This window comes from Agelaius tricolor, unplaced genomic scaffold, assembly GCF_023055355.1.
Source record: "Agelaius tricolor isolate 1412-34295 unplaced genomic scaffold, bAgeTri1.0.p SCAF_22, whole genome shotgun sequence".
NCBI lineage: Eukaryota > Metazoa > Chordata > Aves > Passeriformes > Icteridae > Agelaius > Agelaius tricolor.
Genome location: NW_027269282.1, coordinates 6198604 through 6226543, shown reverse-complemented (window position 1 = coordinate 6226543; position 27940 = coordinate 6198604). Strand labels below are relative to the sequence as shown.

Below are 27940 nucleotides of genomic sequence, written 5' to 3'. Positions count from 1 at the left end.
TTCAGTTTGCTTGCTGCAGAGCAGCATTCCACTGCACACACAATTGCTGTTGAGAAAATAACAAAAATCTTACAACAGTTTGTTTTCATACTGATCAAAATACATAAAATAGCCATAATAACTATTTATTTAAATATATTCATAAATAATTTTATATAATATCAAATTATACACTATATGCTATATTTGTTATTTTATAATACAATCACAAAATTACAAGTAACAAATATTATCCACTTTTATAGGCCAAAAAAATGATTTGCTTAGAAGTGATGAGGGCTGCTAAGAGAACTTCATTTTTCCCTTTCTTTTGCATTAGTCACAACACCTGTAACCTAGGAATACTGCCTCCATTTATGTTTCTGACACTGCTTTGCCAAGTATGATCAGTCCTGTACAAAACTGGCATAACTTGGCCTAAAGAGTTTAAAATATAAGTAGAAAAAACATGTATGATACTATGGCAATTTTAATGATTTGCAAGTTTGTCATATTAACACAATGCCTTTTCAAAAGTTTCATTTTGCCTTACCTCAAAACTCTCATTCCCTGCAAAATCAGGTCTTGGCTGGGAGTTGTTGTACCTACAAGGAGGTTACACAGACCCTCTTGTGCCACCTGAAGCCACAGAGCCTCTCCTGGGAAATTCTGAAGGATTACAAGGGCTGTTCTCTGGCTCTTTACTGAGAAGCCTGGCTGCAGTGAGAGATTTAAGGGCTTTCCTCTGTTTCTCTTTCTTCAGTGATTTACTCCATGGTGCCAAAAGTAAACATGGTCCAGTCAGGGGTAGGGTGGGTTACTCATGGAATTTTACCCCTGAGACACACCTAAAGCTATAGACTTTCATTCCTTCTGTTCCAGGCTGTAAATGGGAATGACCCACTGCAAACTTAGGTCCATCAGAGGTTTCTGCACATTTCTGTCTGTATTTTTTCGAGGTTTTTTCAGGGAAACCTTTGCAATTTTTGCTTTTTGGGAAGAAAGATTTGTTGTACAAATGCCGTGATAAACTGTTATAAAATTTGCTTCTACAGTTTTCATCTGTTGACTACCAGAAAAATAAAAGGACAAAAAAGCAATTTCCAAAACTAAAAATGACTGTACACAAAGTCAATAGTAGGGGTACACACCTGGGGTTGCAATGAAAGGCAATGTATTGTTGTGTTCAGCGTGACTGACAGTCACCTCAACTGGCAAAGGATGCAATTACTACAAAACAATGTTCCAAGAGTCTCTGACAGGATAAAAGTCTCTTCTGGATGTCAGTAAAAGTCAAGATTTGCATGTAGGAAGACAAATACCCGTGAGATTAGTTGTGCTAACTCACTCTGCCTTTTGGGAAAAAGTTTTTAATTGTTACATCTAATTGTCTTTTCAACTGAAAGCAACATGTAAACAGGTTATGTCTAATTCAAACCAGACAATGCCAATTCCATTTTTATACCCCCTCAGATTTTTGTATGCCAGGCATTAAGGGATTTGATTGCTTCAAACCTTTTGAAATGCAATGAGACATTTCAGTCAAAACGCAAAGAAAATGCCTCGAATCATTATGATGAAAGCTGTTATAAAACTTCAAAAATTTCCAAGATAAGGAAAACAAACTGTGTTAATACTTACAAGCAAAATGTCTTCATGGTGAAGAAGGTTATTAGAGAAGTACACTTTCAAGTAAATCCAGATTCCCTGCACTGCTTCCTGCAGCAAAACACGACGAGTCCTTGCCCTGCATTGTGACTGCCCTCTTATAGTCCTTGTATAAATACAAACACCTGAAATATGACCCACAAGGAAATTCCTGCTTCTGCATGGGAAGTAACTAAAGACTGCTCTGGAAAGGGGAAATCCAGAAGATTAATATTCACTTAGAAGCAATGAAAAATATGCACATTAGAGGCAGAGATAAATGTCTCCCACACAGAAGAAAAACCTGGAGACAGCCTGGTTTTGTTGGTTCAGCTTTCTGAACAGTTCCCTCATTTCCTGAGCTGTTTCTAAATCATAATATCCACCATGGCTGGAATATACAGCAGCAGTAAGACCCTAAAAGATCATAAAAGTACCTGAAATTGAAACCAATTTCAGATTTAAACAGCATTTAGTTAAACACACAATGGTGGAGCAGGACTTCTCGGGCTGCCCATGTCATGACAATGCAATTTCAGTGTTAGTCTTAGCTGAAAGTGAATTTTTGGGATTCTCTCCAGAAACATTGAGTGTATCAATAATGGGAGTGGATTTACACACTAAACCATCTGGCTAATCCTGCAGATGGCAAGGGGATTGCTTTCCAATAGAAAATAGTCATAAATTTGATCAGGGAAAAAAGCTAAAACATCCTGCAGCTTTTAAATCGCTATTCAGCAAGCTGGCTCTGCTGGAGTGAAAGGGTCAAGAGTTCCTCACTCTGAGTGAGCTCCTTCAGGCTCAGAGCTGCACAGCTCCCAGCTCTGTCAGCATCACCACTCAGGGCTGATGTTTGGTGGTTCACAATTCTCTTTTGAAATAAAATTATCTGGACATGATCTAAAGCAATGCTCATCTAGCAGAGATCCTGGTCCTGACACAAGGGGATGTTTTTATCTCTTTCACTTCTTCTCTAAGTTAATCTTTCCATGTTACTTTCCTCTCAGGCAGTGTATTCAGGTATTTTATGCTGATCTTTCTATAGCTCATATATTGGAACTGAAGTTCTGGAGACAGGGGAATATTGTTCACAGAAATTTAAAAACAGGCTAGACCTCAAGCAAATAAACACTAATGAACTATAAAGACATGAAAGATCCTCTAGAGAAGTAACAAATACTGAAATGTTGGCTGGCCATGGTAAACCAGGAACATCCTTAATTCCAGAAGATAGCTTAAGATGGAGCTATTTGGTAGAAGCAACAGGGAGAACACTTTCACATGCACTGCTAGAGCACTGTACAATCTACTGTACAAAGAGCAAGATGAAGCACTGGTGGAACATGGTATTTCCAATAAAATACTTCCACTAACTTTGGTTTACTCCAAGAGAGGACACGGCCTGTCCAACCCAAGTCACCCAATGCCAAATTACTTTTCTAATCTACCTTTCCCCTAACACTGTAAACCTCCTCCTGAAAAGATGCCAGAGACCACCTGCATTCTTCAAAGAGAAAGGGACTGGGATATATGTTGGTTGGTTTTTGTTTCACCAGACTGAGTGACAAACATGCAGATATACAAAAGAATTTTTTTAAAAAGGTCTTTATTGATGTAATGCTTAATATTTCCATAAATCATCATTTATTTAAATCAAACAACTGTAAATTTGACTTATGAAAAAATATATATGTCTCACTATTTCCCAGTATTTGTAAGAAAATAAACTTAACGATTTTCTAACTTGGTTTTCATTTTCTCAGAGGATTGCAAGGAGTATAGAGTACATTAACTGGGAAAAGGGTGAACAACTAATTCTTTATCAGTTTAACTAAATCATTAAACTTACATTTTTTTTAACCTAGCTACCAACTAAAGGAAATATAAAAAGTAGAAATATAAAGATCACCAACAAAACTCTAAAACACAAAATCAAGACCGTACAGTAACTAAGAAGGCACTTCTGGTTTCTGATTCAAGTAACCATTTCCAGTTTTGGCAACTAGAAGTTAAATCTAAACACACATTTGTTACTGGAACATATAATTCTACCTTTTCAACATTAAATTTTAATGTTTTAAAGCCTTGTCATTAACTTTTGAATCAAGAAGCAGATATTTTCATTTCTGCAAGCAGAAGAAATGCAATACCACCATTTCAGGTTGTTCTCTCAGTCAATTGTCATTTGCAAGGCAAAATATGTTTACAAAGGCACTTTAGTATGGTTCCATCCAAGCAAAATTTGCCAATCTTTTACAGAGATTTTAATTTTGATTGTTCTATTTGTTACATTTCTATACTGTTCAGGTAATAATCTAAAAATATTGATTTTTTACACATTCATTTTATGCTAGAATGATGACTAAGTAAACTGACTTCCAGATTGAGCACAGAGCAACCATTAGCCTTCATGAATAATCATCAATTAAAATAAAATGAATATATTAGACTAAGAAACACCCTTTTAAATAGCTACAAACTGTTTTATTACTGGACATACCCATAATATGATGGTCTTTGGAAGTTTCCAAGGAGCTTACAGTTCCATGAGCTAGCAGTAAACAAGAAGGAGTCTCAAGATTTTTTTGTTTTTATTCTTAATTTACAATCTGCTTTCTGGGAAAAAGCTTTATGGGTCATAACATTTTCAGTAGCCATAAATCATGACAGCCACACTAAGAGAAATCAAGACACAATGATTAGTGACAGCTGTCAGGCTGGCCCACAGCTTCTTTAAAATATTGCGTATTCTCCATCCATCAGATACCCCATCTTACTAAAAAAATCTCGTGTTACCACATGTCTGTTATTAAAAACGTGTTACTCCTGTCCACAACCAATCTCCACCCAAAACCACAGCCTGACCTTTCATCAGGGGCTGCATCAAGTGCCCTGTCAGAAGTAGAGCTCCTTGGTGAGCATGGAGACCACGCAGGGGATCTGCTTCTTCTCGCTGAAGCGCGGATCGTCCGACTGCGACTCGAAGTTGGTGGCCACCACGTAGTTGACCCGAGTGAGGATCTGCATGATCTCAAGCTGCTTCCCGTGCTCGTTCAGCACAGAGCACAAAGACTGCACAAACCAGGAGCCTCTTCCAGGATTCCTCCAGGAGTAATAACCTGACAGGAAAAGATGAGGAAGAAAATACAGGGAGTGATTTTTGCTCTTTTGTGTGAAAGATTCTGGGCGAAGATTGACAATGCACACACTGAAAGCTGAACTCTTAACGGCTGTGTTACACATCCTACTTCATTAAAGTTGAGAATAATGTATGTTAACTCTCCAAACCTCACACTGCTTAAGTACCATTCTACATTTTGGCATTAGGGAATCTGCAAGAAGTAAAATTACACAGGTTTCCTTTCTGAGGATAAGTATTGTGCTGTAAGTATTCCCCTTCCTGCCTTCATCACATATTCAGCACTCCAGGACACGGAAGGGCAGGATTCCCAGGACACAGGGAATCCTTTGGCCTTTGCCATCTGTAATCTCTCTTTTCCTCTGCAGCCAGTGTAGAAGGGGTGGATACCCAATGTACACCGAGCCTTTGTGTTGTATCCATCAGTGCACAATGTATCATGAGGGGGTCCATCTCCAATCCAGTCAGTTTGGATGGTGAGTTTTCAGGCTTACACCCCCACCTTGACCTTCTTTTCCTTACCTGGCACTGTGGAATAAGCAAACAGAAAATCTGCTTCTACTGGGATTTTGTATCTCGGGTTGGCATCTGTCTCCAGGGTGTCATTGGCAGGTCCAGAGTCAGTTTGTATTCCTTCATCAAATTCAGAGCCTCTGCAGGCCTGAAAGCAGAGAATATAAATAGAATGTTTCCAGTAAGCAGAAACAAGGTGTTATAACAATTAGTATTCATCAAAGTTTTTTATTGGATTCAGTTCTAAGCAGAGATGCAAATCTGGGGCATATCTTATTGTTCAGTGATAAAGTTATAGCTTACCCTTTGAAAAATATACATCCTCTAAGTAGAGGGAGGCAAAGGTGTTGAGGCTGTGCATCTCAGCTGTTTGTCAACAAGTGCCATGTCAGCACTGGTTTATTCTAACCATGATTAATTTTACCAGTCTAGAGTCATTCTCAGCACCCAATTATTCCATAATGCTGTGTGCAGTGTGACTTCTGGACAATTTCTAGACAGTGGACTCCACAGGTGGAGACTCTACAGTGTGGACAATGTGAGCTAGTGTTTGACCACCCATTACAAGTATATTGTGTTTTTAATACTTTTCCATTTATCTCTTTGATTCTTAATTTTCTCTTAATCATGGGTTTAGCTAAAGGGCACACTGGTCCTGGTGGGTAATTTTCAGCTCTTATCAGTAGCTTTGACTGACAGCTCTTGCAAAAGAACAAGTCTGACTGGCTTATATAAGAGGGCAGATTACCTTTATTAAGATAATTTTCAAGTCTATAAAGCAACCATTTCAAAAATGTAATTAAAAGAAACATCACTTAAGTAGTATGAAGAGTCTAAAACAGTTTTCACTTTGAGGATGAGGATTAATTGATGGGATAGCCTAGGGTAAACCACATCTGCTGCAACTCTTCTATGTAAATAATACTATGTATTATGTAAAAAAGAGAATTCAGACCCATGATATGTCAGTTAATGCTGTTTGAAACAGTTGTCTTTAAAATTTTAACTAATACAATTAATACATTAACTAATAATTGTATTAACTAGTACAATTAATTACATGTTAATTTAAAAATCCAATATAAATTTTTAGGCTACTGATGAAAAGTGTTGCTTTAAGAAGTAATTTGTAGAGGAAGCCTTAATTCAAAGAGACCTGGACAATATTATTCCTATTGAAAATTATGTACTGTCCTTAGCTCTGTCTGCAAAAAAGTGAGTATCTTTCTGCTTTGATGTCCATATATTACCAAGAAAAACCATGTAGAAAATTACAATGATAATTTTCTTTACACCTGTGAATCTCGTATATAAATTATCTTTTAAAAACAAACAATAATTTTACCCATAGACAACTTCTGTCAACACATTTTTTCACAAACCTCCAGCAACATTCACTAAGTCAAGCTACAGGGTTTTTCTAGGGCAGACAACCAACAGAGCATGTTTTCCCTGCTGCAGCAGTAGGACACTGTATTTACCTCAGGGCTATTACCTGAATGAAAAACAGTTTGGGTTTGCCTATAAGGCTTTTGCACTTGTCTCCTCTGAACAGGGCAGTCAGACTCTTGATAGCCATGGGTCCATCTGTGCCATAGATGAGCCCTTCTTCCCCATGGCTCAGGAGGATACAGGCAAAGCAGGCAGCATCACTGTGGTTCTCCTCAGCAGCTGCAAGGCAAACACTTCTGAGTCAAAAGGAAGCCACATTTTAAATAGAAATTATATTTAGCAAGCACATTTTTCTGAGGCTTAATATACACTGGGCTCCTACTGTCAGGCATGAGAAGGAGTGGATCATTTTTTACAATGTGGTGAGTACCTTGAGCACATGGATGCATCCTTCACTTGAGTCTGAGTTTAGCCCACTGGAATCAACAGGCTGAACTCCTTATCTAATATGAAGGCTCTTCAGCTAATACACAGGACAAGTGCTTCACAAGAACACCGTGCATTTCTGAATTGATGCTGGGGGATGACGTGGGGAATTAAGCCCAGTCCATTCAGAAAACAAATCCTTCCATGCAAAAAATTTTACATGTGGGGCCTCAGCAATCTGCTCTGCTTTAACCTCCTGTGACTAGGGACTAGATTCAGTGATTTCCAAAGGTCTGTTCCTCTCTAAATCATTCTATGATACTGAATTTCTACCTTTTTTCAGTAATTTTTCCATATCATCACGGCTTCGGTCATGGTGTATATCAACCTCAAAGCCCAGGTTTTTAAAGCTCTTAGCAAGGTCTCCAGCATCTTTGTCAGTGCCATTGCGTGTGCCCATTCCTGCCAGAAAGCAAAGAACATGGTTGACTGCACATTACACAACTCCAAGTGATTCACGTGTTCAACGGCAAATGTTTAAGTTTATCACTGATAAAATTAAACGATGTCTCGGTGACATGTTTTTAAAACAATCCTCTAGCAGCATTGAGAACAAATTGTGAGATTTTAAAAATAAGGCAATGCTCAGTGTTAACACATATCTCATCCTGAAAAATGTTGGCGTGGCCCCAGCACCTTGCAACACAGGAGCTCTAAGGATGATCCCTCTCTTTTTGGTTATGCAGTACAACACAAAGCACCCCATGGAAAACCTGCTGAAAAGTGTCCATATTACACCCAGTAAAGGAACTGACACAGAATCTTTGGGGAAAACAACTTACTGTGTTTGCCCAGTGTACAGGAAAAATCCTACAGACCTGATTATAACACAAGTATTTATTTGTCTACCTTGAAACCACATGTGGTCTGGAAAGTTGAATGCAGGAGTGTGAACAGAGCACACCTACAGCTATTAGCTTTTGTAGCTCATAGCTGCAGCTCAGGGACAGATAATTTATAACATGGGTTGCAGATGCCAAAGTTCAAATTTTAACAACATAGTTTTACACTCTGGAACAAAGGTTTAGTTTGAAGTTGGTACAGCAAGGAGACATGGTGTTTGAGACATATACTGAAAAGATGTTGAAAAGAGCCACTCTAACATAGGTGTTAGAGAACAGGAAAAGTTTTAGGAACAACTATTTATCAAAAAAGTTAAAAACCCTCATTAAAATTGCATGTCCTAAAAATAGAATACTTATTGATTAAAGTATAAGCATGAAAATAAAAAAGTATAAAAATTCTATGGTCTGTAATGAGTATCATCAAAGAAAGAACATTACCTGTTTTGTCTTCAAAATTTTTGTTGTTTATAATAATACATTTGCCAACTTTCTTGTAATCCATTTTATACTGGAATGTGGGTGTAACAATTCGGTATTGATTACTGAGAGAGGGCTTTGGCTGCTCTTCTTCTCCATTCTTCTTTTTTCTAGGTGAACCAAATGAAATTATTGTTAGTGACCAGTCACATGCATGGCCTATTTACCGTAATTCAAACCACTCATGTAGCCCTGCCCAATGTTTCTCCTTCTCCAATATTTGTTTTCTTCATTTACATTTTGGATTGAGGGATAAAGATCTCGTGATTTCCATGAAGTGATTATTGTGTGGATGGATTCTGACGAGGTGAAGTAACTCTGGAGTGAACTGCAGCCAAGAGCAGGACACAGATCCTGACCCAGAGATAAAACAAATGGCCTGCATGAAGTGAGGCTGGCAGCAACCTTTTGGAAACTATTTCTGGACATATTTGACTTTTACTGTAAGTAATTAATGTAAGGACAGACGCATTTCCCTCAGTAGCCATTCCAGGAACATGAAGATATGCAGTTTACCCAACTGAATCACCATCATCCCTAAATTTTGTGCAGATTAAGACTAAGAAGTAGGTAGTTTCTACTGAAAAAGGTTACAGATGTGAAAAAGTCATGTGTTAATTTGGTCTGCCAAACAGCAGTCTGAAGCTATGCAAGGACCCAAGCACATTTCAACATAATCATTGATACCTGAACTTTGTCAAATAAAACCTAAGAAAAAACAAATCAAACTATTATAATAATGATGTTACTGGGTTATATTAATAAATATTCTCGGGTACTGATCATTTTGCTGTGTATTGGAGCCTTACACTGGATTAGAAAGAGATGCCAAGGGATAACACAGACATTACTCACAGATTTAATGTAAATAAAGTATGAATACCAAATCAATTACAGCCAGCATGCACACCTGATGTAGAAGCATGAGGAACTCAGCAGTACCTGCTTTTACAAGCACTGCTTTTTTGGTCCAAGCAGGGGGCTTCAGGTGTGGTTTAGATTTCCTCAAGCAAAACTGAACCAGTAGGAGCCTATAAGGAGTCTGATTCAATCCCAGAATTATAAGCAAGCTTTGGAGCCCACTTAAATGCTCAGGAAAGTGCAGAAGAAGTTATTGCTACCTCTCTTATTTGTTCCAGCATCCAGCTTCCAATAGTATCTAGTGCTGATGTCTGAGAGGAAAACATAAACTACTTTCACAGCACAGAGAACTGTATAATACAGCTTAGTTATAACATTAAATTTTTCCTATAACCTCAATTAATTTAAGTACTTTCACTATTCTCATCCTGACATCTTCCTAAAGGAATATGAATTTATTTGCTTCAATAATAACCTGTAGACATGAGATTGCTTTGAATTGATTAAATGTTGTTTAGGTAATATATTTTCTTACCTGCCTGATTTAACAATGGTGGTCTCTTTGCTTTAAGTGTCCTCTTTTTTATTACTAAAGGACAAGACCAATTGGAATCTATAATAAACCTTCTTTAAATGATTCATCATGTATAAATGCTACTGCAATTCAATTTCAAAACAGCTTCTTCTTATCTTTGAGTGCCGTCACATTCTATTATAAAGGGCCAAATTAAATAGCTGCACCTGGCAGGCTTCCATTATACTCTTTTCACATGTGACCATCTTAATATCATGTCCTCTTTTAGACTTCCCTTAGAGACTGAAAAACAAGATACTGAACCGTATCTACTTGAGAATTGTCTGGAAATACAGGGTTTTTTTCTGACAAATTGCAAGTGTGGATATTATCCCTGCATATGCTTCTTGAGGGCTCTGGAAGCAATAATTAAATATGCTTTGCCTCAAGAAAAAGTCTTAACCAATTCTTAACTAATTCTTTTAAAGAATCAGTCAGAACTCTATGATGCTGGTATTACATTTGACTTTGAAAGAGATTTTGGATTTTTATTTTAACCTAAAATTTCCCCGGTCTTTGATCACCAGACAGTTCTTTGTGAAAGAGAGAAAAAGAAATTTCAGAACAACAAATAACCACTCAGGTCCATGAAGAGGCATTTCCTCAGCCCACAGGTTCCAGTTTTTACAGATTTATCTGGCTTCAGTGATTTCCTGAAAAAGTCATTCAACAGTGGCTGTTATAGACAACAGGAGATTTTCAAGGGGATTGTGCACACATTTCTATTTATGTCCAACCCATGAACAGCTGTCAACACTCAAGGATGGACCCATTTGAGCAATATCATGTTTCCACTGTCTGCTCTTCTAAAACGCTGGAAGTGACCTAATCCAGCCCAGAAATCAGGCAGCCACATTACCCCACAAAAAGCCCCACTGAAAACAGCAGCAAGGGTTAAGCAATGCAGCCACCCAACTTCTCTGAAACCACCTCACTCCCAAGTTCAATAGTTTGCACTCATTCATGCAGAAACACTCGTGAGTTTAAGGGATGTAATTCCTGCTGCTGGAATTACAGGAGCAGCCAGAAGCTGTGTGCCAGTCAATGGCAAACACCACGGACAAGCCTTGGCAGCTCATTTCTCCCTTTCCTTCCCAGGACACTGTGGTTTTACTCCAATGATTCCTCCCAGGTTAATGAGATACCCAAAAACCCACAGCATGGTCACGCCCATCACTTCCTTACCAGCAGACAACAAAAAGTTCCAGAAACCTTCTGGCATCAGTCCCAAGTGAATAAACAAGGGAGCAAAGGCTGTGGATTACACTAAGGCTGGACCTGCAGTCCAACACAGCACAATATGGGAACTGCCTGACTGGACTACACTGACAGCACAATGTGCAACTTTTCAGACTTAACAAGCTAAATCAGACCTTGTAATGATAACTAATACAGTTATAAATAAGTAATAATCAGGCCTTAAGGGAAATCTCCTGTCAGTGACAGGCAGACTTATGATTGAAAGCTTAAATCTTTTTTTCTGAACTTTGAACTGGACACCAGCTAGTATAAATGTTTACTGCTGCTCTTACTAAGCTTTCTAATTACTGTATTTTCCAAAAGGGTTTCCACAGATTAGTTATATGCTGTTATAAAATGTTTTAAACTATGTGCCCTCTGTTTGATTTCTTTCTGCTTCTCTGACATCTAGTGTCTTTAATTTCCTTCTTTTGGGATTCAAACTTGCCTGGACTAAACAAAAAGTTGAATTTCATGACTGTTTACTCATTCTCCAGGTCTTAATTACAGCTGTGCCATTATTCCTCACACCATAAGTGGTCATTGATCCTTCCCTTATACAGAAATACTCTCCCCATTATTGCTGCCATGTATTTCATGTTTTCTCCCTTTGGTTAAAAGTTCAGAAAAACTGAAACTCCACTCTGCCACTCTCATATAGCTGCACATTTTCACCCTTACCTTGTGTCTCTAAAACCCAGCCTCAGCCTTGCCAACTGCATATTTGGGAATGTGATTTCAGCAAGTCTAGACTCAGTATCAACCATGAGGAAATCATTATTATCAACTTCTCATTTTTCAAACATAAAATTAAAGTTACGTGATTTTCTCTCCTTTGACTTCCTTTCTACAGGCACCTTCCTCAGTCCCTGCTGCTGCCATATATTAGTGTGACATACCAACATATTAAGAATCCATGTGCAGGACAAAGGCTTCCTTGAGCATTATCTTTATTCATCTAACATTCATCTACTCCTCTGTTTGGCTATTTAAGTGGTTGTTCTTTTCCAGGGAGAGCGGTTCAAAATAAACTCTAAAAATGGTATTACAGAGAGATAACTAGGTTTTAAAAAAAGCTATAGTGCCCTTCTCCCCCAGGAAAATTAGGGCCTTTTCATGGTGTGCTGAAAAATGCAGGCAGATAAAAAAAATTCTACAATTCTATACTATTTAATTTAAGGGAGATGACATTCAGAGTTGGGTGGAAAAGGCCACACTGATTCCATTCACTTCTATTTGAAGTAAACCCACAAAAGGAGAGAACTGTGTCTTACTCTGCTCTATGCAGTTCAGTAAACTTTGCCTTTCCTTGATAAGGAATATCTCAAAACATTGACAGTTTTACTCTGGCTTCCTTCTTGTATACAATGTGCAATATAATTTTTGAATAACTGATAAAATGTTTCCAATAAAAGAAAATTTGCCCTTGAAAGCATGGTGTCTTTGCAAAACACCTTCAGGACTCCTTCTGGAGTTCAAATGCTTTTTTGGCATTGGAGAATAGTTTTATTCTAGTTTCTGTCATATTCTCAGCCTTTCTGTTGAGTCTGGGCAGGTTCAGAGCAGTGGGCAGTACAAACATCCTCAGGTAATCCACTGACACCCACCAGAGCTTTCATGCCCTTAAGTGTTGTGGGATGCAAGGTGTCTTAAGTTGCAATGCTCTTTTATCCACTACAAACAACTGAGATGTTTCCCTTAGGACTTCTGACATTTTGGGACTCTCTATAGGCTTCATTTGAATAAGTTTCCCATTAAGTTACATTACTGTGGAGTGCATGAGACAATGCATTAGTTCTGAGGCCTCTAAAGAAACTTACATAGCCTATATTGCTGATTTATTATTATGCAGTTTGTGTAGCTGTGTTGCCCTTTCTGCCTAAAAACTCCCACTCTCCTTCCATTGTTGAATGCACAATAAAAATTATGTTTGTGACTACTACTCATCACAAATGCTGTTTGCTCTCCTGGGGAAAAATCCTGGACTGGACTTATTTATTTAAAAAGATTGTGAAAGGATAGACAGAAAGCAATGAAAATGCAAATACAATTGTGTTTTAATTCACAAGGCATCATAAGCTATGTGCAGTAAAACTGAGTGTGCTGGAGATCAATTTAGATTTATTCATTAAAAAAAAAAAAAAACTGAACAGGAAACAGAATTTATAAATAAGCCAAAACAAGGTTCAATATTTTGTTCTATGTTTTTATCTTAGTCTCAATTAGTGGTCTGATGTGGGCCCCATAATTCATACTTTTGATGCTTTCTGATGATCATGCATTAGGATCTCCTACTTCTACATAAACTTCTCTTAAAATACCAGCTTTAACTCTTTTATTCAGCTTTAATACCTTTATCCAGTCTAATTTCACTGTATTTAATACACCTCTAATTACTGTACACTCTCCCTACTTTGAATTTTTTTTTATTGAACCCTGTGGGCAATATCAAGCAAAAGAGACTTGTTAAACCTGACTAGAGCTTTTTAGATCTAAAGTTCTCTAAGCCACACTCCTTGTTCTTTGTCAGATCTGTTTTGGTTGTCTCACACAGATTTCGAACTGCATATAAATAACAGATTATCCTGTTGCCTTTTTCCATTAATATTGCATTAGGCTGGCAGAACAGCAAGATTTCTGGACAAGAGCAGTGTGTCACTACTTGAACTGTCTTTCATAAAAATGAATATACCTTTACTGTTAAAAATCAGAAAGCATAGATTACATGAGATAAAGACTAAACCACAAAGTCTAGACCAAATACTAAAACTGTATTACTGTGCATTTGAAAGTGCACACTCAGGCTTGCAAATTATGTGCCATGAGAGGAACTGAAAGAAAAAGCTTAATAGCTGAAACAGGAGTCTCCTGAGGAAAAAGGGCAATACTAAGTGTATAGGAGGAAGTTCAAGTAAGCATTGCATACTTTCAATTTCCCTATTAGCAAACGTTAGCAAAGGACTGCTGACTTTGATAGATGAGCACCAACAAAATCACCAGTCTTTAGAGGTTATTTTAAAATATATTCCAGATGGATGTCAAAAGAAAACTGAAAAAAATTCTAATAATAAAGTCAGGATATTTTCCACACAATAGAAAGTCTTCATTTAGCAGAGAGAAGAAAAGTGATCCTACAAAACTGCACATAGAAGTTCCCCAAAAAGGCATTTAAACATTATTTCACCTACATTGCTTACCATGGCACGCAGATGTCTTACACAAAAGGCATGAAAACTGACAGCTGCAATTTAGAATAGCAAACATAAACACAATACCACACACAAAAACCCCAGTGTTCCTAGATTTCTGTCCCCTGTCAGGATCTTGTTTCATCTGTTAAAGAAGTTCAAAATTTCAGTAAAACATGCTAAGCAGATAATACTGGAGTCTGAAGTTCATATTTATTGATGATATATGAAGTCTGTGCTGCCCTTGCCTATTTATATATTTGCCTATTTATATATTTGCTTTGCTGAAATGTCTAAATTTTGAAAGTCCTTTTTGGGACTGGGTGCAATAAAGGGGAATGGCCAGTGTGGCTGCTGGAACACCACAGTCCCCAACAAACCCACTCCACTTTCCTCCTGGGAGCAACAGGACTGCTCAGGCAATAAAATAATGGCTGTAAATGCTCTCAAGAACAGCGCCACAGGAATTAATCAGCCTTCAGTATCTTTTTGAACTGCCCATTAGTTCATGACTTCTTAAGGGCATCTTTGGAATCAGACTGTCAGCTGACTAAACAAAGCCAGCAGAGGCAAAGTCTTTTCTTTGAATTAACCTGATAGTCAGGAACCTACTAGGACAGTACCCCTTGTTCATCTGGAAACTTGTGTCACAGGCCCTTCAAATAATGGTAAACACAGTAATTTTGAACAGAAAATACTTCTGTAGCAGTATCAAAAGAAAGGAGTTAGGTAAACAATGTGATTATTTCCTTGAACTTATCAAGATAATACTAGAGCTGGGAAGGACCTAAGCTATCATTAAATAAATTCTTTCCGAGACTAGACTGAGTCCATTCATCCAAAAAAAATAATGTCATACTAAAAAAGTACTTTTGTTCTTGATACGACACATGAAACAGTACTGTAACAGATTTCACAGAAAATTTGCAAAGTAAACCTCTTCAATTTACTTAAAGAAATCCTGGCATTTCCCTAAATTTCTTAATACCACATCTGAGAGTACAACACAGCAAAAAATACATTTATTAAGACCATATGCTAGCTATGCTTTGCCCATTTAACTTGATGATAGGTATTAAACAAACCAAAATGAGTTGTGCTTCTGCTGTTGAATAACTCTGGGAAAGTAACTCTGTATTTCTTGGTCTCAGTTCTCCATCACAAAATGAAGTCCAAACAAAGGTATTTCATAAAGCAATTGCAGATCATGTGGCTGTGTTCCAGGGGGAGGGGAGTACAAAACCTGATGCCCCATGTTCCAACCAGCTGAGCCAACCTCAGGGCAATCCTGTGCCCCGTGCTCTGGGGTGCCCCTACTCGAGCAGGGAGCTTGGACCCGATGAGCCACTGTGGTCCCTCCCAACCTGACCCACTCTGGGATTCTGTACAGGAATAATTTTAAACTAGAATATTTCTAAAATTCACATTTTGTCCATCTGTGCAATGTTTATGTCTGGAGTGTGTGGGTTACCTCACTGACAGGTGCCTCCTGGAAAGAAAAGGCACTGAACAAACCATCCTTACTGTAAAGTCATTGTTTACATTCTTATTGTAAACATCCACTATGGAGGTTTACAGTGGATCTCAGTCCAGAAGCAATTTCCTAACTTTGGTTATTACACATTAGCTTCTCTCAAGAGAGAACAATGCTAGTGCCTGTATGACTATTTAACATCAATTGAAACACTGAATACATTTTTAATACCTCATTATAAGACATTTTTCAGACTCTAAGCTACTCTTGTAGCTTTTTTGTCCCGTTTTAGTTTCAGATCCATCTCCAATTAGGAGACAGAATCTTCTCTAAAAACCTGGAAAACTGAGGAACTCAGTCCAAAACAACTCACAAGAAAATGCAAGAGTTGAGCTGTTTGAAAGAACAAGCCTCAGACTACAACTTCTGGCATACTTTGTAAATGTCTTTTGAAGTTCTAATAGTTAATCTAAATATGCCTCCCTGTCTTTTTAAGTATGTGTTAGTGATGGCCTTAACTAATTCAAATCAAAACCACAACTGCAATTTAATTTATTATATACAATGAAGCAGACCAAGTGCATTGGGACTAAACCAGCTGCACTTTGGGCAAGAAGTTTCAACAGACAGATCTAATATTGTCCACATTTCATGACAGTTAAAAAAAAGTAAAAAGAAAAGAAACAGGTAGCATTGGCCTAGTTTTGTGCATTTAATATTTTAGGGTTCACTTACAACCCACATGACAATTTTGTGGTGTGATGCCTGCAAAACAGAGTTCTTAACTCTCAATCATCACTTTGTAATTGAGATTCAGCTTCCCAATTAGCTGTATGATATCTGCCATGCAGGCCTCACAATATTGTATGCAGCATAATAGCCAAAAAACCATTCAAAAGGTAAATTTTTACAAATAAAGAATTTTGCTTGCTGAAAGGCTTTCTGCTCATTTCTAGAAAACCTGCACATCCATACCTTCCATGGGTGTTCTGGAAACTGAAATCTTGCATGATCATACCCTAGGCAGTACAATGTGCATAGGCAACTGGAAATTATATGCCAAAAAAAAAAAATGAAGCTTATTTTACCTTCCACAGGTACTAAGAGAAATTAACAGGTACATATGGATGGCTTGGAAAATGACTCAAAATAAAGCAAACCCTCCAAACACTGATGCTCAGAGAACACTCTGGCAAGGATTAGCAATTGCAAAATGCCAGTTGAGCTAGGATTAGCTAAACTGAACTGTTTTAGGCTGTAAACTCATGATTTTTCCAAACAGGTGCTAGAGAAGGAAGGAGGCGAATAACATTCCACAGTACCTTGGCTCATCATCAAATGGTACTCCACACTGCATCTGAAAACAGCTTCAGCCTGTGCTCAGGAGCAAGTCTGGTGTTCTGTGGCACTGCTAGGAGCCCACCATGCTGGGGTTGCATTGCAGAGAGGGCAGGATGCTCTGTGAGCCCGGGCCCCAGCGTTCGCCTGTGTCAGCGCTGGGTCACGCTGGACTGTTCTGCTCTGTGGGGCCATTCAAAGCCCCCGAGCCAGCACCCTGCCAGCTGAGGTCATGCAGCCCCAGCCACCTTTGCTGACAAGCAGAAAACACCCTCCCATCACTCATTCTATCTCTGCTCCTGTGCAAGAGTACAGGAAAATAGATTTTGAGATGGAGGTGGGACAGCAGACTTCTCCTCTTCCTTCTGTCAAAACCTGATCCACCATTGCTACAATATTCACACAATGAATATTTCCAGCAAAATAATGCAAATTAACATGCATAGTTTACAAAGCCTCTCTATACTTTAACTAATACAACTACTTCCTACAAATTTGTGGGGACCCAGAACATCCCTCTGGCTGTCCAGGATGGCCAAGACCCCTGCCAGGGGGCTCAGAGACCCTGGCATGGAGCCCAAAACACCAGTGGGTTTGATTATGACCCATGGAGCAAATTACCAACCTTAGATGAAGATCAGCAAGCCACAACAGTCTAGGTAGAATAATAGTGAAGTTATCATGGGGTGAAAAAGTAGATTTTGGGGTTTCTGGTATGGGGGTCCAGAAGGCAAGATGGAGGGAACTGGGCATCTCCAGCCTTTCTCCTTCTTCTTCTCCTTGGCCTCCATCTTCTGCTGTGATGTTGGCATTTACAGATTGGTTTAGAGTAGAAGCTCCCTGTCTAACAAGGGTGATAGGATTGGAAAGTAATTGTAAACACTGTATATGTAGTTTTTAGTATAAAGACATAACACCACCCTAGGGGCAGGCAGAGTGCCTGGAACTGTCCTGCTGGACAGACCTCAGCTGGACAGGGGAAAGAATTTTATAGATAAGATACAAGAAACAACCTTGAGACTGAGAACTGAAGAGCCCTGACTCCTTCAAGTGCTTGGGCTGGGAAAAGAGACTTTTAACAATCTCAGGGTGACCCGAAAGACCCCAAGACATATTTACCCTCAAACAGTTTTGGTTTATTATAAATTTGGCTTAAATTTGTTTGGATTGCTCTGAAAGCTTTAATGTCACCCTACAAAATAGCTGTCCTCCAAATTCTGGATGATACAGCCCAGAGTTTGTTGTAATGAAGGAAATAAATTACTACACTAATTACAAAACTTAATTAGGATACTTGACTGTGATTACTTCAGATACAGTTCCTGGATAACACAGTGTTTGCTGTACTTCACATTAAAAAGGCTCCAAGGAGACTGGAAACAAATATTGACTGTGAATCAATGAGTTCTTGTAATATAGACTAAATACTATTTCAAGATACTTGGGCTTTTCCTATGAGGTAAACGCAGTAAGCATTCAAGGGAAAGTACAAGCACTGGCCACAGTTTCCACCCATTGTTAAATATTCCTGTAGTGTTCTCCAGAAGTTCAGTTCCAGATCTAGCAAAAATTGCTTTAACAAAACAACTACAATACCTCCAAAACACAGACACACACACATACACACGAAAAACACCACCAAATTCCCCAAACAAACAAACAAAACAAAACCAAAACAAACCAGAACAACCTCTGACTTAAAAAAAGAGTAATAAAAATGAAAAATCCCTGTTTGCTTTGTTACAATTTCTTAATTGTCTTTGTAGGAAGTTTTCCAGACTATAAATTACTTCTGAAATTTTATGTTGGATGCTTTCGGGTGAACATAACCAATTGATATTTACCTTGTGCTAAGCAGAACAAGCAAACTCCAAACAAAATTAAAATTATATTGTGACAGATTTTGGAGCTGTGACAGTGACTTCCTTAGAGACATTAAGGAAACATGAGGCTGAAACAGGAGGTCAGCTCAGACATCTGAGCTGCAGCCCAGAACATAACTTCAGATAATGATTCATCAGCTGTTAGTTGCTTTAAAGTAGCTTGCTATTTTTAGTCTATCTAAGGATAAAAGAGATACTTTTCTTAGCAATATTTATTTTGAAAGGTCTATTATATTCTGACACTGAAAAATGTGGAACAGAATGGACAACTGTGGAGAACATAAGTATCTGCATCAGTGTGAAGCTGTTCTCCATATAAGTTCTACCTGAAAGCAGCTTATTTTACAAATCAATATAAAAATAAGCTGTTGGTAATGCCCATACAGGCACTTATGGGATGGACTTGATGATCCTTGGGTCCCTTCCAATTTAGAATGAATGTGATACTCTAAAAAAAATATAGAAAATAGATCCCCAAAAGACAGAGGAACAACAGAAAAGCTTAGCTGAAAGAAAGACAACCTTCTACAGCTGTTACAACTCCAGACCTGAGGTTCAGCTGAGGATGAATCTCAAAAATGAATATTTATACTTTGAAGAACAAGGTTATTTATGTTGAGAAATATGGCTGTACTGAGACAAGGGTCATGAAGTTAAAATAGCCTTTGGCAACATCTTTGCTTCCCCACTTTGATGTCCTACAACCCAAATAAACACTGTACACATGAAAATAAAAGGTATATATCCATGAATATTTTTCATCTAAATACTAATTTACAAACCTGGTAGGTATCTCAACAATATAACTATCACAACCACTGAACTACAGAAGGTGGCATTTCCAGGAAACTTCCAAATTACTCAAAAGTCTCAAACTTTAAAGTGGTGTGACTAGACAGAAATAATTATCTTATAGATATTTTGGATTTGCAGTGTTAAACAGCCAAAATATTCTTGGTGACTACATGCTCCAAAAAACCTCTGAAATTTCTTAATGAGGTTTTCTTACAATCCATATAATGTGTCTGCATTGAGGGCACTATAGAATCACACACTTCCTTTTGTAACTAAGTATTTGTAAAGATTTTTGAATAGATATTTAAATTGTGGTTTCTGTTTCCAGATGAGAAGGGGAATATTGACTATAAAACAAGACATGAGGGCTGGAGTAGATAAAAGTAACCAGATGACAAATGATTCTATACTATTAAATTAGGATAAAACTGGTGCCTAGATACTACTAGTAACAAAACTCTTCTGCACTGTTCCTTCACTGAAGCCCACGAGCAGTCAGGATTTTTGACAATGCAAATGAAAATCTACCAAGGCTTGGGAATTTCTGGATGCAGCTTTTTAAAAAAAAAAAAAAAAAACAACTTTAATTAGGATTAAGAGAAATCTTAGCTCTACTTAACACAGTGCAATTTTATTCCATTTCATGTTACATTAACTTTCCTGAATGCTAAAATGCATTTGCTGCTATCAATCTCCCTAATGGAGGTCTCCAATAAAACACAAAAGATACCAAATTAAGTTATTAACTCTTCCTGTGGAGAAGAACGACTTTATTTATAGCCTTAAAAGTGTCAAAGGAGTACACATAGCATAGCAAAAAACCCCATACTTGGATGGGAAAAATTCTATTAGTTAGCTAAAAAATAAAATACACATTTGACATCCTTAGCTGAATCTTTCTTTAAACGTGTTTTAAACTTTTTTTGGTGCGCAGCCTTGCCAGAATGTGCAAGGCTGTGCACCAAAAATGTGCCTGTGCACCATTTGCTTTCTGGAAAATAACTTTTTGCTCAACTGCAGCCCGTTTTTCGCGCTTTTTTGCAGTATACAAAATTAATCCCCTCCTGCCATCTAGTGGCTAAATAAAAACCCGGCTGGCACATTTAATCCAAAATTTCTTCCAACTCTTTTCCCCACCGGACAGTTAGCTAAGTATTAGCACTTTTCCAAAGAGAAGGAAATATGTAGAAGATAATTTCCCTAAATTGTTGGGATGTCAGAAGAATCTGACCATCCTGGCTTGTTCTGAGCCTCGTGGCCTCCTTGGTACAGCAGCCTCACAGACTTCTCAGAGAGAAACATGCTGCAGTGAGTAAGATTTTAATTTACTTCTAGCTACTGCTGTGACAGGGCAGATCTCCAGTCACAGCCAGAGAGTGGGAAATTGGAGCTGTGAAGCTCCTGGAAGCAGCTGGTCTTTCTGCACAGCTTTCAATTTGGCTTCTCACTGCTATGTTCTCTCCAATTAAAATTAAAGTGCTCATGTAACATCACAAGTTCCTTGTTTTCCTATTGAACTTATGTTAAGCAATAGTACATGAAATGCAGTGAAGAACTTCATTGAGGGTACTGCACAACTGGTAAAAGATTGGGTGGATAAAACAAATAAAAAGGGATGGTAAATTGTAGTCACTCCAAAGCGTTCTGGACACCTTATTTAAGATATATTTCTTCATGCTGTCAAAATGAAGCTTTGGCAATCAGGACAGAGAGCCCCACTGGTCCAAGTACAAATGCATTTAGCCTGGTACCTGGTACTGACTAGGAATGAGTCTGAAGAAAGCAAACAAAAGAAACTGAATACAGAATATTCTCACAGAAATGTGACTTGGGAGCATCTTCACCAAAGATGTTAACATCTGGAATTTTCTTCCACACATACATCTAATCTCTTCTGAATGTACCTAAAATCTTGACATCTGCATATCCCCTGGCTACAGTGACATTCTGCACTATGTTAAAATTACATCTTAACACTTGTTTCAAACCTACTGCATGAACTTTTCATTGCATGTCCCCTAGATTCCCTAGGAGGCACAAAGAGTGATCATTCTCTCTTTACTTTCTCCTTTATCATCCTTAATCATAGTTTAGATCAGATCCCATTTTCCTTTATCCTCTCACATTCCTCCCCTATTTTCCTTCAGACCAAAGGCTTTTACTTTCTGTAGGACAAAGACAATTAACTTAATTGTCAAGCACCACATTCCTCTTTAAGAAATTACCACTTTCTTCAATAAACTCTGTTAGATTTCTCAAAAGAATTTTTCCTAAAAAATCTAAGTTGAATTCTCTCAATTACCTCATATTTAATCTGAGCAATTTTTTACTTCTAAAGAAAAATGTTGCATACTGCATCTTCAAGGAGTTCCCAAAAGATGAATGCCTCAAACTGATGAATAGCCAAATTATTTGAAAAAATTCTTATGGAAAAAATCACAGAAATGCTGATTATTGCCTTTTCTTTGGCAATTATTAACTTTGAGTTGCATAATTTAGTAACAGTATTAGCACATCACCTCTTATAAAGAAGACCAAATCAAATATCAAAACACACACACATTTTATAAAGTTGAAAAGAAACCTTTGAAAAATTATTTGACAAGATTTAGAAACAAATGTTACATTTGTCAATTTGTTAAAATTAATAATACACATACACATCATGAAACATATTTGAGGAATGATAAAATGAGAAAGTACAGTGATTTGCTTAACAGCACATCTTCACTTCTCTCACAAATTATTACCCCTATTAAACTCATAGAATAAACAGCAAAAATAAAAGTATATTAGCCAGGTACTCTCTGAATTACACTGCCCACTTTAATGTAAATTTCCAATATTAAAAAAATCAAAACCACTCTGCAAAAGCATTAGACTTTGCATCAAATATCTCTTGCAAAATCTGACTAAATCCAATGTGAAATAGCCATTTGCTGACATTCAACAGCATTTATAAACTTTGCATGTTCATTTTTCATTTTTTGCATTTCCAATCATATTTATCCAGTGTTTTCAGGAGTGCGGACGAGCAGTAAACAGTTCTTGCTTCCCACTGGTTTAATGAAAGCAAGCTTATTCTTCAGTGAGACTACTATGCTTTAAAATGAAAGGCTTTTAATGTGTTCTGTAAGGGGTTACATCTCTAGACTTGGTGAGGCTTCTTTGTGCTACAACCTAGATGGCACATCCAGGCTTTAAAGTAACTTAGACAGCCAGCAGGGGATTCCAGTGATGCTGGAGATTAGCTGAGCTGAGTGCAGTAAAATAGATAATTAATGGCATATTCAATTCCCAGCTCCACCAAAGGTCAATGTTTAAGATGTGGGACTGTAATTGATGCTAAATGAACTTGGTGGTCTCTTAGCTGCCAAATAAAACTTATGGGAGATATTATAGGTTTCCCTATAGAGGATATTACAAAGAAATGCTTTAAGGTACAGACAAGATACATTAAATTCATACAACATAAACCATCTTTCCATCCAGACCATCAATAACATTGTGGACACGGCAAACTGAACACCAAATCAAGCCTTTTTATGTTTCTTTGATTTAAGGAGTACCATGGCAGCTGATATAACAACAAAAACAGGAGTATAAGTAGGAACTTACTGTCCAAAAAGTGAGAACCTGCTTCTTCTGTCTGGCCTTGCATCAACTACATCACAGCCATTTTCATCCTCTCCCTCTCCAGCAGGGAGACCACCACGCTGATCCTCTGACATCTACAAATGAAAGTACAAGAATGTGAATTAAGTGTCCCTCAGTGAGCACTGACATTTTAGAAATACTTCGGTGAACCAGATTGTTTATGGTCTGGTTTACAGAAGATACATGTGAGGGTTTTAGTCAGTTTTATTGTACAAGACTTCCTGAAGAAAGAGTGGCTATGGATTTCTGTCCTGAGTTGCTGTGGCATTGCAGATGTTCAGCCATCTCTATTTTCTTGTGCCAGTTACCAAAAGAAACTTGACTAACATCACTCTCAAAAATGCAGATTACACCAAAATCAAAAATAATTCTATGGTGAAAGATCACAAAGTATAGAATACAATCATAAAATAGAATCAGAATATTCTGAGTTGTAAAGGACACCCTGGGATCATCAAATTCCAACACCTGGTAATTCCAAGTACCCTGCCATGTGCCCAAGTGAGCTGTCCCCATCACACAAGTAATTCCCAGATAGTTTCCCATGGTCTGGAAAGAAGCATGTTGGGATGAAAGCAAGGGCTCCAGTGTTTTCATTTGCATATACATAGTCAGATGTGTGTAAGTGAAAGAGTCCTGTGTGTTTCCAGTGGGTGGTTTTAATTTCATCATTAAGCAATGGGGAAACCACAGCAGAACAACAGCGCGGGGCACACGCAGGACCTCCAATCAGGGTGGGATGCACTGAAACATCTGGTCTCTGCTTCCAGACTTTCATCAAGAAATCAGCACTGACTCCTGCCCCTTTCCCATAGTTAGGCAGATTAAATTCCCTTTTATCACCCATTTACTGGGAAGAGCACAGGTTTACATCGAAAACCACCCCGGTACCAGCAGCAGCTCAGAGCCCACCAGTGGCTCCATGGCACCACCCGGCCTGGGAGCGGGGCACTGGCAGAGCTTTGGGAGCTCCCCGAGAGTAAGAGCAGCTCCCCAGGCCGGGTCTAGCCTCGGCCTTGGCAAACACACACACACACACACCCACATACACACACCCACACACACCCCCACACACACACGCACACACATGCACACACACACACGCACACACATGCACACCCACCCACACACACGCACACACACATCCCCCCACACAGAGACATCCACACACACACGCACCCACACACATCCCCCCACACCCACACACACACGCACACCCGCACACACCCACACACACACCCACACACACCCACACACACCCACACACCCACGCACACACGCACACACACACCCACCCACACCCACACAGAGCAAGCGGAACGCGCAGGCCGCGGTGCCGGGAGCGGCCGCCCGGGCAGCGGAGCGCAGCGAGGAACGGGCACCGAGGGGAGGAGAGTAGGGCAGCGGGCCGGGCAGCGGGCCCGGGGGCGGCAGAGGCGGGGGAAGGGCTGCGAAGGGCCCGGGGCTTGCCTTGGTGCTGGGTCCGGCCGAGTGGGAGCGAAAGCGAAACTTAAAGCAACACTTAAAGCGAAAGGGGCAGGCGGTGCTCCCGGGGCGGGCCGGGGCGGGGCGGGCTCGCCTGGCGTGTCCCCATCCCCATCCCTGACCCTTGTCCCTATCCCTGACCCTTGTCCCCGTTCCCATTCCTGACCCTTTTTCCGTCCCCATCCCTGTCCCCATCCCTGACCCCTGCTCCTGTCCCCATCCCTGACCCCATCCCTGTCCCTGTCCCCATCCGTCCTCCCCAGGGCAGAGGGTCTCTGGCGCAGCCCCCGGGCCCTCCCCGCTCCCCAGGTAATGACAGCCACATCACAGCAAAACCGAAATTATCACTTTTTAATAGCTGTGCTCTGGCACACCCCCGCCAAAGAAGAGTCGAAAGTTTCATGGTGACACGAGGTTGTCTAGATCTAAGGAAATTTTCCCCCTTATATAAACTTCAGTGGCATTTCCTTATCCTCCCAATTATTGTGCGTGTTGCATCTCTGCTAATTACGGTATCCCACTGTGCAGCCCTAGCATCAGGCCCAGCGGTCCAGTACATGGACTGAAGATTGGCACAGTCTTGCTAATTACTCCTGGATGCAGGCTCCAATCCTGCAAAATCATACACCTACACAGCAGTGCGTGGTGTTTAACATTCACTACCTGAAGAGATTTACATCAAAGAGACATTTTTCAGTGTAACTGCCTCCTAATTGGCACAAAACACAGGCATGGTAACAAACAGGCTTTGGCTCCCCGACAGGTCAGTGCTTCCATGTGATGGAGGAGCTCTTGCCGTGTGCCTGCACGCTGCTGCTGGGACTGCTCCCTGCTCCCTGCTCCCTGGGATTGTGCCTGTGGCTCCTGGGATGGATGTGTTGCCAAAGTTTTCTCCTGAAAATCATACTAAGAGAATCCCATGGTTCCTCTCATGCCATCTGTTAGCTGCTTCTTTTCGAGAGAACAGAGTCACTTCCAAATACATAATGGATCACCATGGACAGCAGGGACACTGGAAATGTATAGATCATTATGTATAGATCAAATATATAGAGAGGAGAGGAGAGGAGAGGAGAGGAGAGGAGAGGAGAGGAGAGGAGAGGAGAGGAGAGGAGAGGAGAGGAGAGGAGAGGAGAGGAGAGGAGAGGAGAGGGACTCTGTAATCACCAGCGGTGACTGCCAGTGGCACCTGAAATTCAGAGCATCCAAATATGCTTTTCTGATGATATGTATGGGTGTTACCCAGGAAATACAGAAACTGTTTGCTTCTATATCTTCATGAAAATGTTTACCCATTGCTATCTGGTCACCACATCCAAAGTAGCAGACCTAGAAATGGCTTTTTTCTAAACATCATTGTAGTGCTATTAAAAAAGTGGTCTGATAATGCTTGCCAATTTTCAAGAGTTTACTATTAGAATTAGTTGTGGGGAATTTCTCAAACTCAAACTTTTCTTTCTATTTTCTCTTTATTTTCTATATTTCTATTTTCACGTTGGTTGCTGGCCTTCACAAAGAGAAAGTTTGATTCCTCAGTGTGCTGCAATACCTTTCTTAAATACATCTTCATTTTAATGCAGTACAAGGTGCTAGACTTCTTTTTCAGAAAATCTTTCTTGTTTTCAGTATAGAGTAAGGGGAAAATTAGAAATGTAATAGAAAAAGAAGAAAGTATCTTGCTTCAGGGCATGGAGTGATTGCCACCTAGGAAATGGTCAGAAAGGAAAAAAATTATCATGTAGAATATGGCACAGCTGGCTGTGTGCACTATTGGGCAGTATGATACCTGTAGCATCACCATTCATCTCCTTTGCCCTGGAGACTCAGCCTCCTCCTTAAAAACATTAATAATGGAGCTTTTGACTGGATATTTACATTGGGGAAAATAAGTGTTTAACCACTGCATGCAGCTGCAGGATGAAAATGCGGTGTGCCTTTGTGAAACTGGAAGGTGGAGGGCAGGTACAAAGCAGAAGGCTTGAGGCTGCTGCACAGTACCTGTCTGGAATAGCAACTGTGCCCTGTGTGCTGCACAACAGCTGTGAAAACTAGGATGGGCTTTTGTGAGAGAGCTGGGAGGCAGGTGGGGGATACTTTTAGGATGGAGGGTTTGAGCGACTCACAATGTGTTCCCTTTTAAAAACAGTTGTTAGTTTTTCATGTGTTTTGCAAGGAAGGATGGATGGTTTGGGTATTCTGTGAGGAATATGGGGGTAGGGAAGAGTGATTGGGCACACTACAAATTTATGGAATTCTGCAGAGTAATACACCTCAGTCAGCTTGATGGATGTGTTTTGTTGGGATTTCTCTGTTATCAGGCAGAGATGAGAATAATGCACATGCCATATTTTGTGAGTTTTAAATTTGAGTCTTATTTGTGTTATGATACACAACAAATGGGCATATTTGGACACTGGTGGTGATGTGGGCTGTGCTCAACATGTTTCTCACACTTTTCTTCAAGCTTTTAGATTAGATTGTAGCACATTCTGACCCATTCTTTCTCTGCTCTGTAACAGTGATGTCTTCTTAGCCCCTTGGTTCTTTTTTCAATTTCTCTCTTACTTTATCTCACTCTGTTAGAAGCATTTGCAAAATCCCTACACTCTCAAGTTTTCCTGACACTGACAACAAGGGGAAAGTGTAAGCATAAACTTTTTAATCATGAAATATAAACAGTTGTTGGTTGGTTTCCAAAACAGCAAAAATGGAAAAAGCAACTATATAAGTTTGGAAGGTTCCTTAGAAGTTTTAATTCAAGTCTTGTGAGATTTTGGTGTTGATAAATCTTTTCCAGTTTTCTTTCAATATTTTTCCAAGTTGGATTTCCTACCATGCTAGATTTGATTAGCATGGAGAGACTGTATGAGGCAAAAGGCCCTGAGCTCAGGTAAGTAATTAACCACAGTATTCAGAGAAGGTGAACATAGACAAGGCTGGTTGAGTGCTTGAAATTTTACAGGCAGCT

At 39.2% G+C, this 27940-nt stretch overlaps 1 protein-coding gene across 1 annotated transcript; it reads right to left on the bottom strand.

Annotated features, from left to right (window-relative positions):
* Positions 1 to 3221: 3221 nt before the first annotated feature.
* On the bottom strand, positions 3222 to 25042 carry CASP7 (caspase 7). Its single transcript, XM_071446266.1, has 7 exons — positions 24958 to 25042; positions 23449 to 23561; positions 8440 to 8588; positions 7430 to 7558; positions 6774 to 6949; positions 5288 to 5426; positions 3222 to 4745 (listed from the first exon to the last, which is right to left on the bottom strand). Exons 2-7 carry the CDS (start codon positions 23559 to 23561, stop codon positions 4522 to 4524), a joined length of 930 nt encoding a protein of 309 aa, XP_071302367.1. The 5' UTR covers positions 24958 to 25042; the 3' UTR covers positions 3222 to 4521.
* Between the last annotated feature and the right edge of the window lie 2898 nt (positions 25043 to 27940).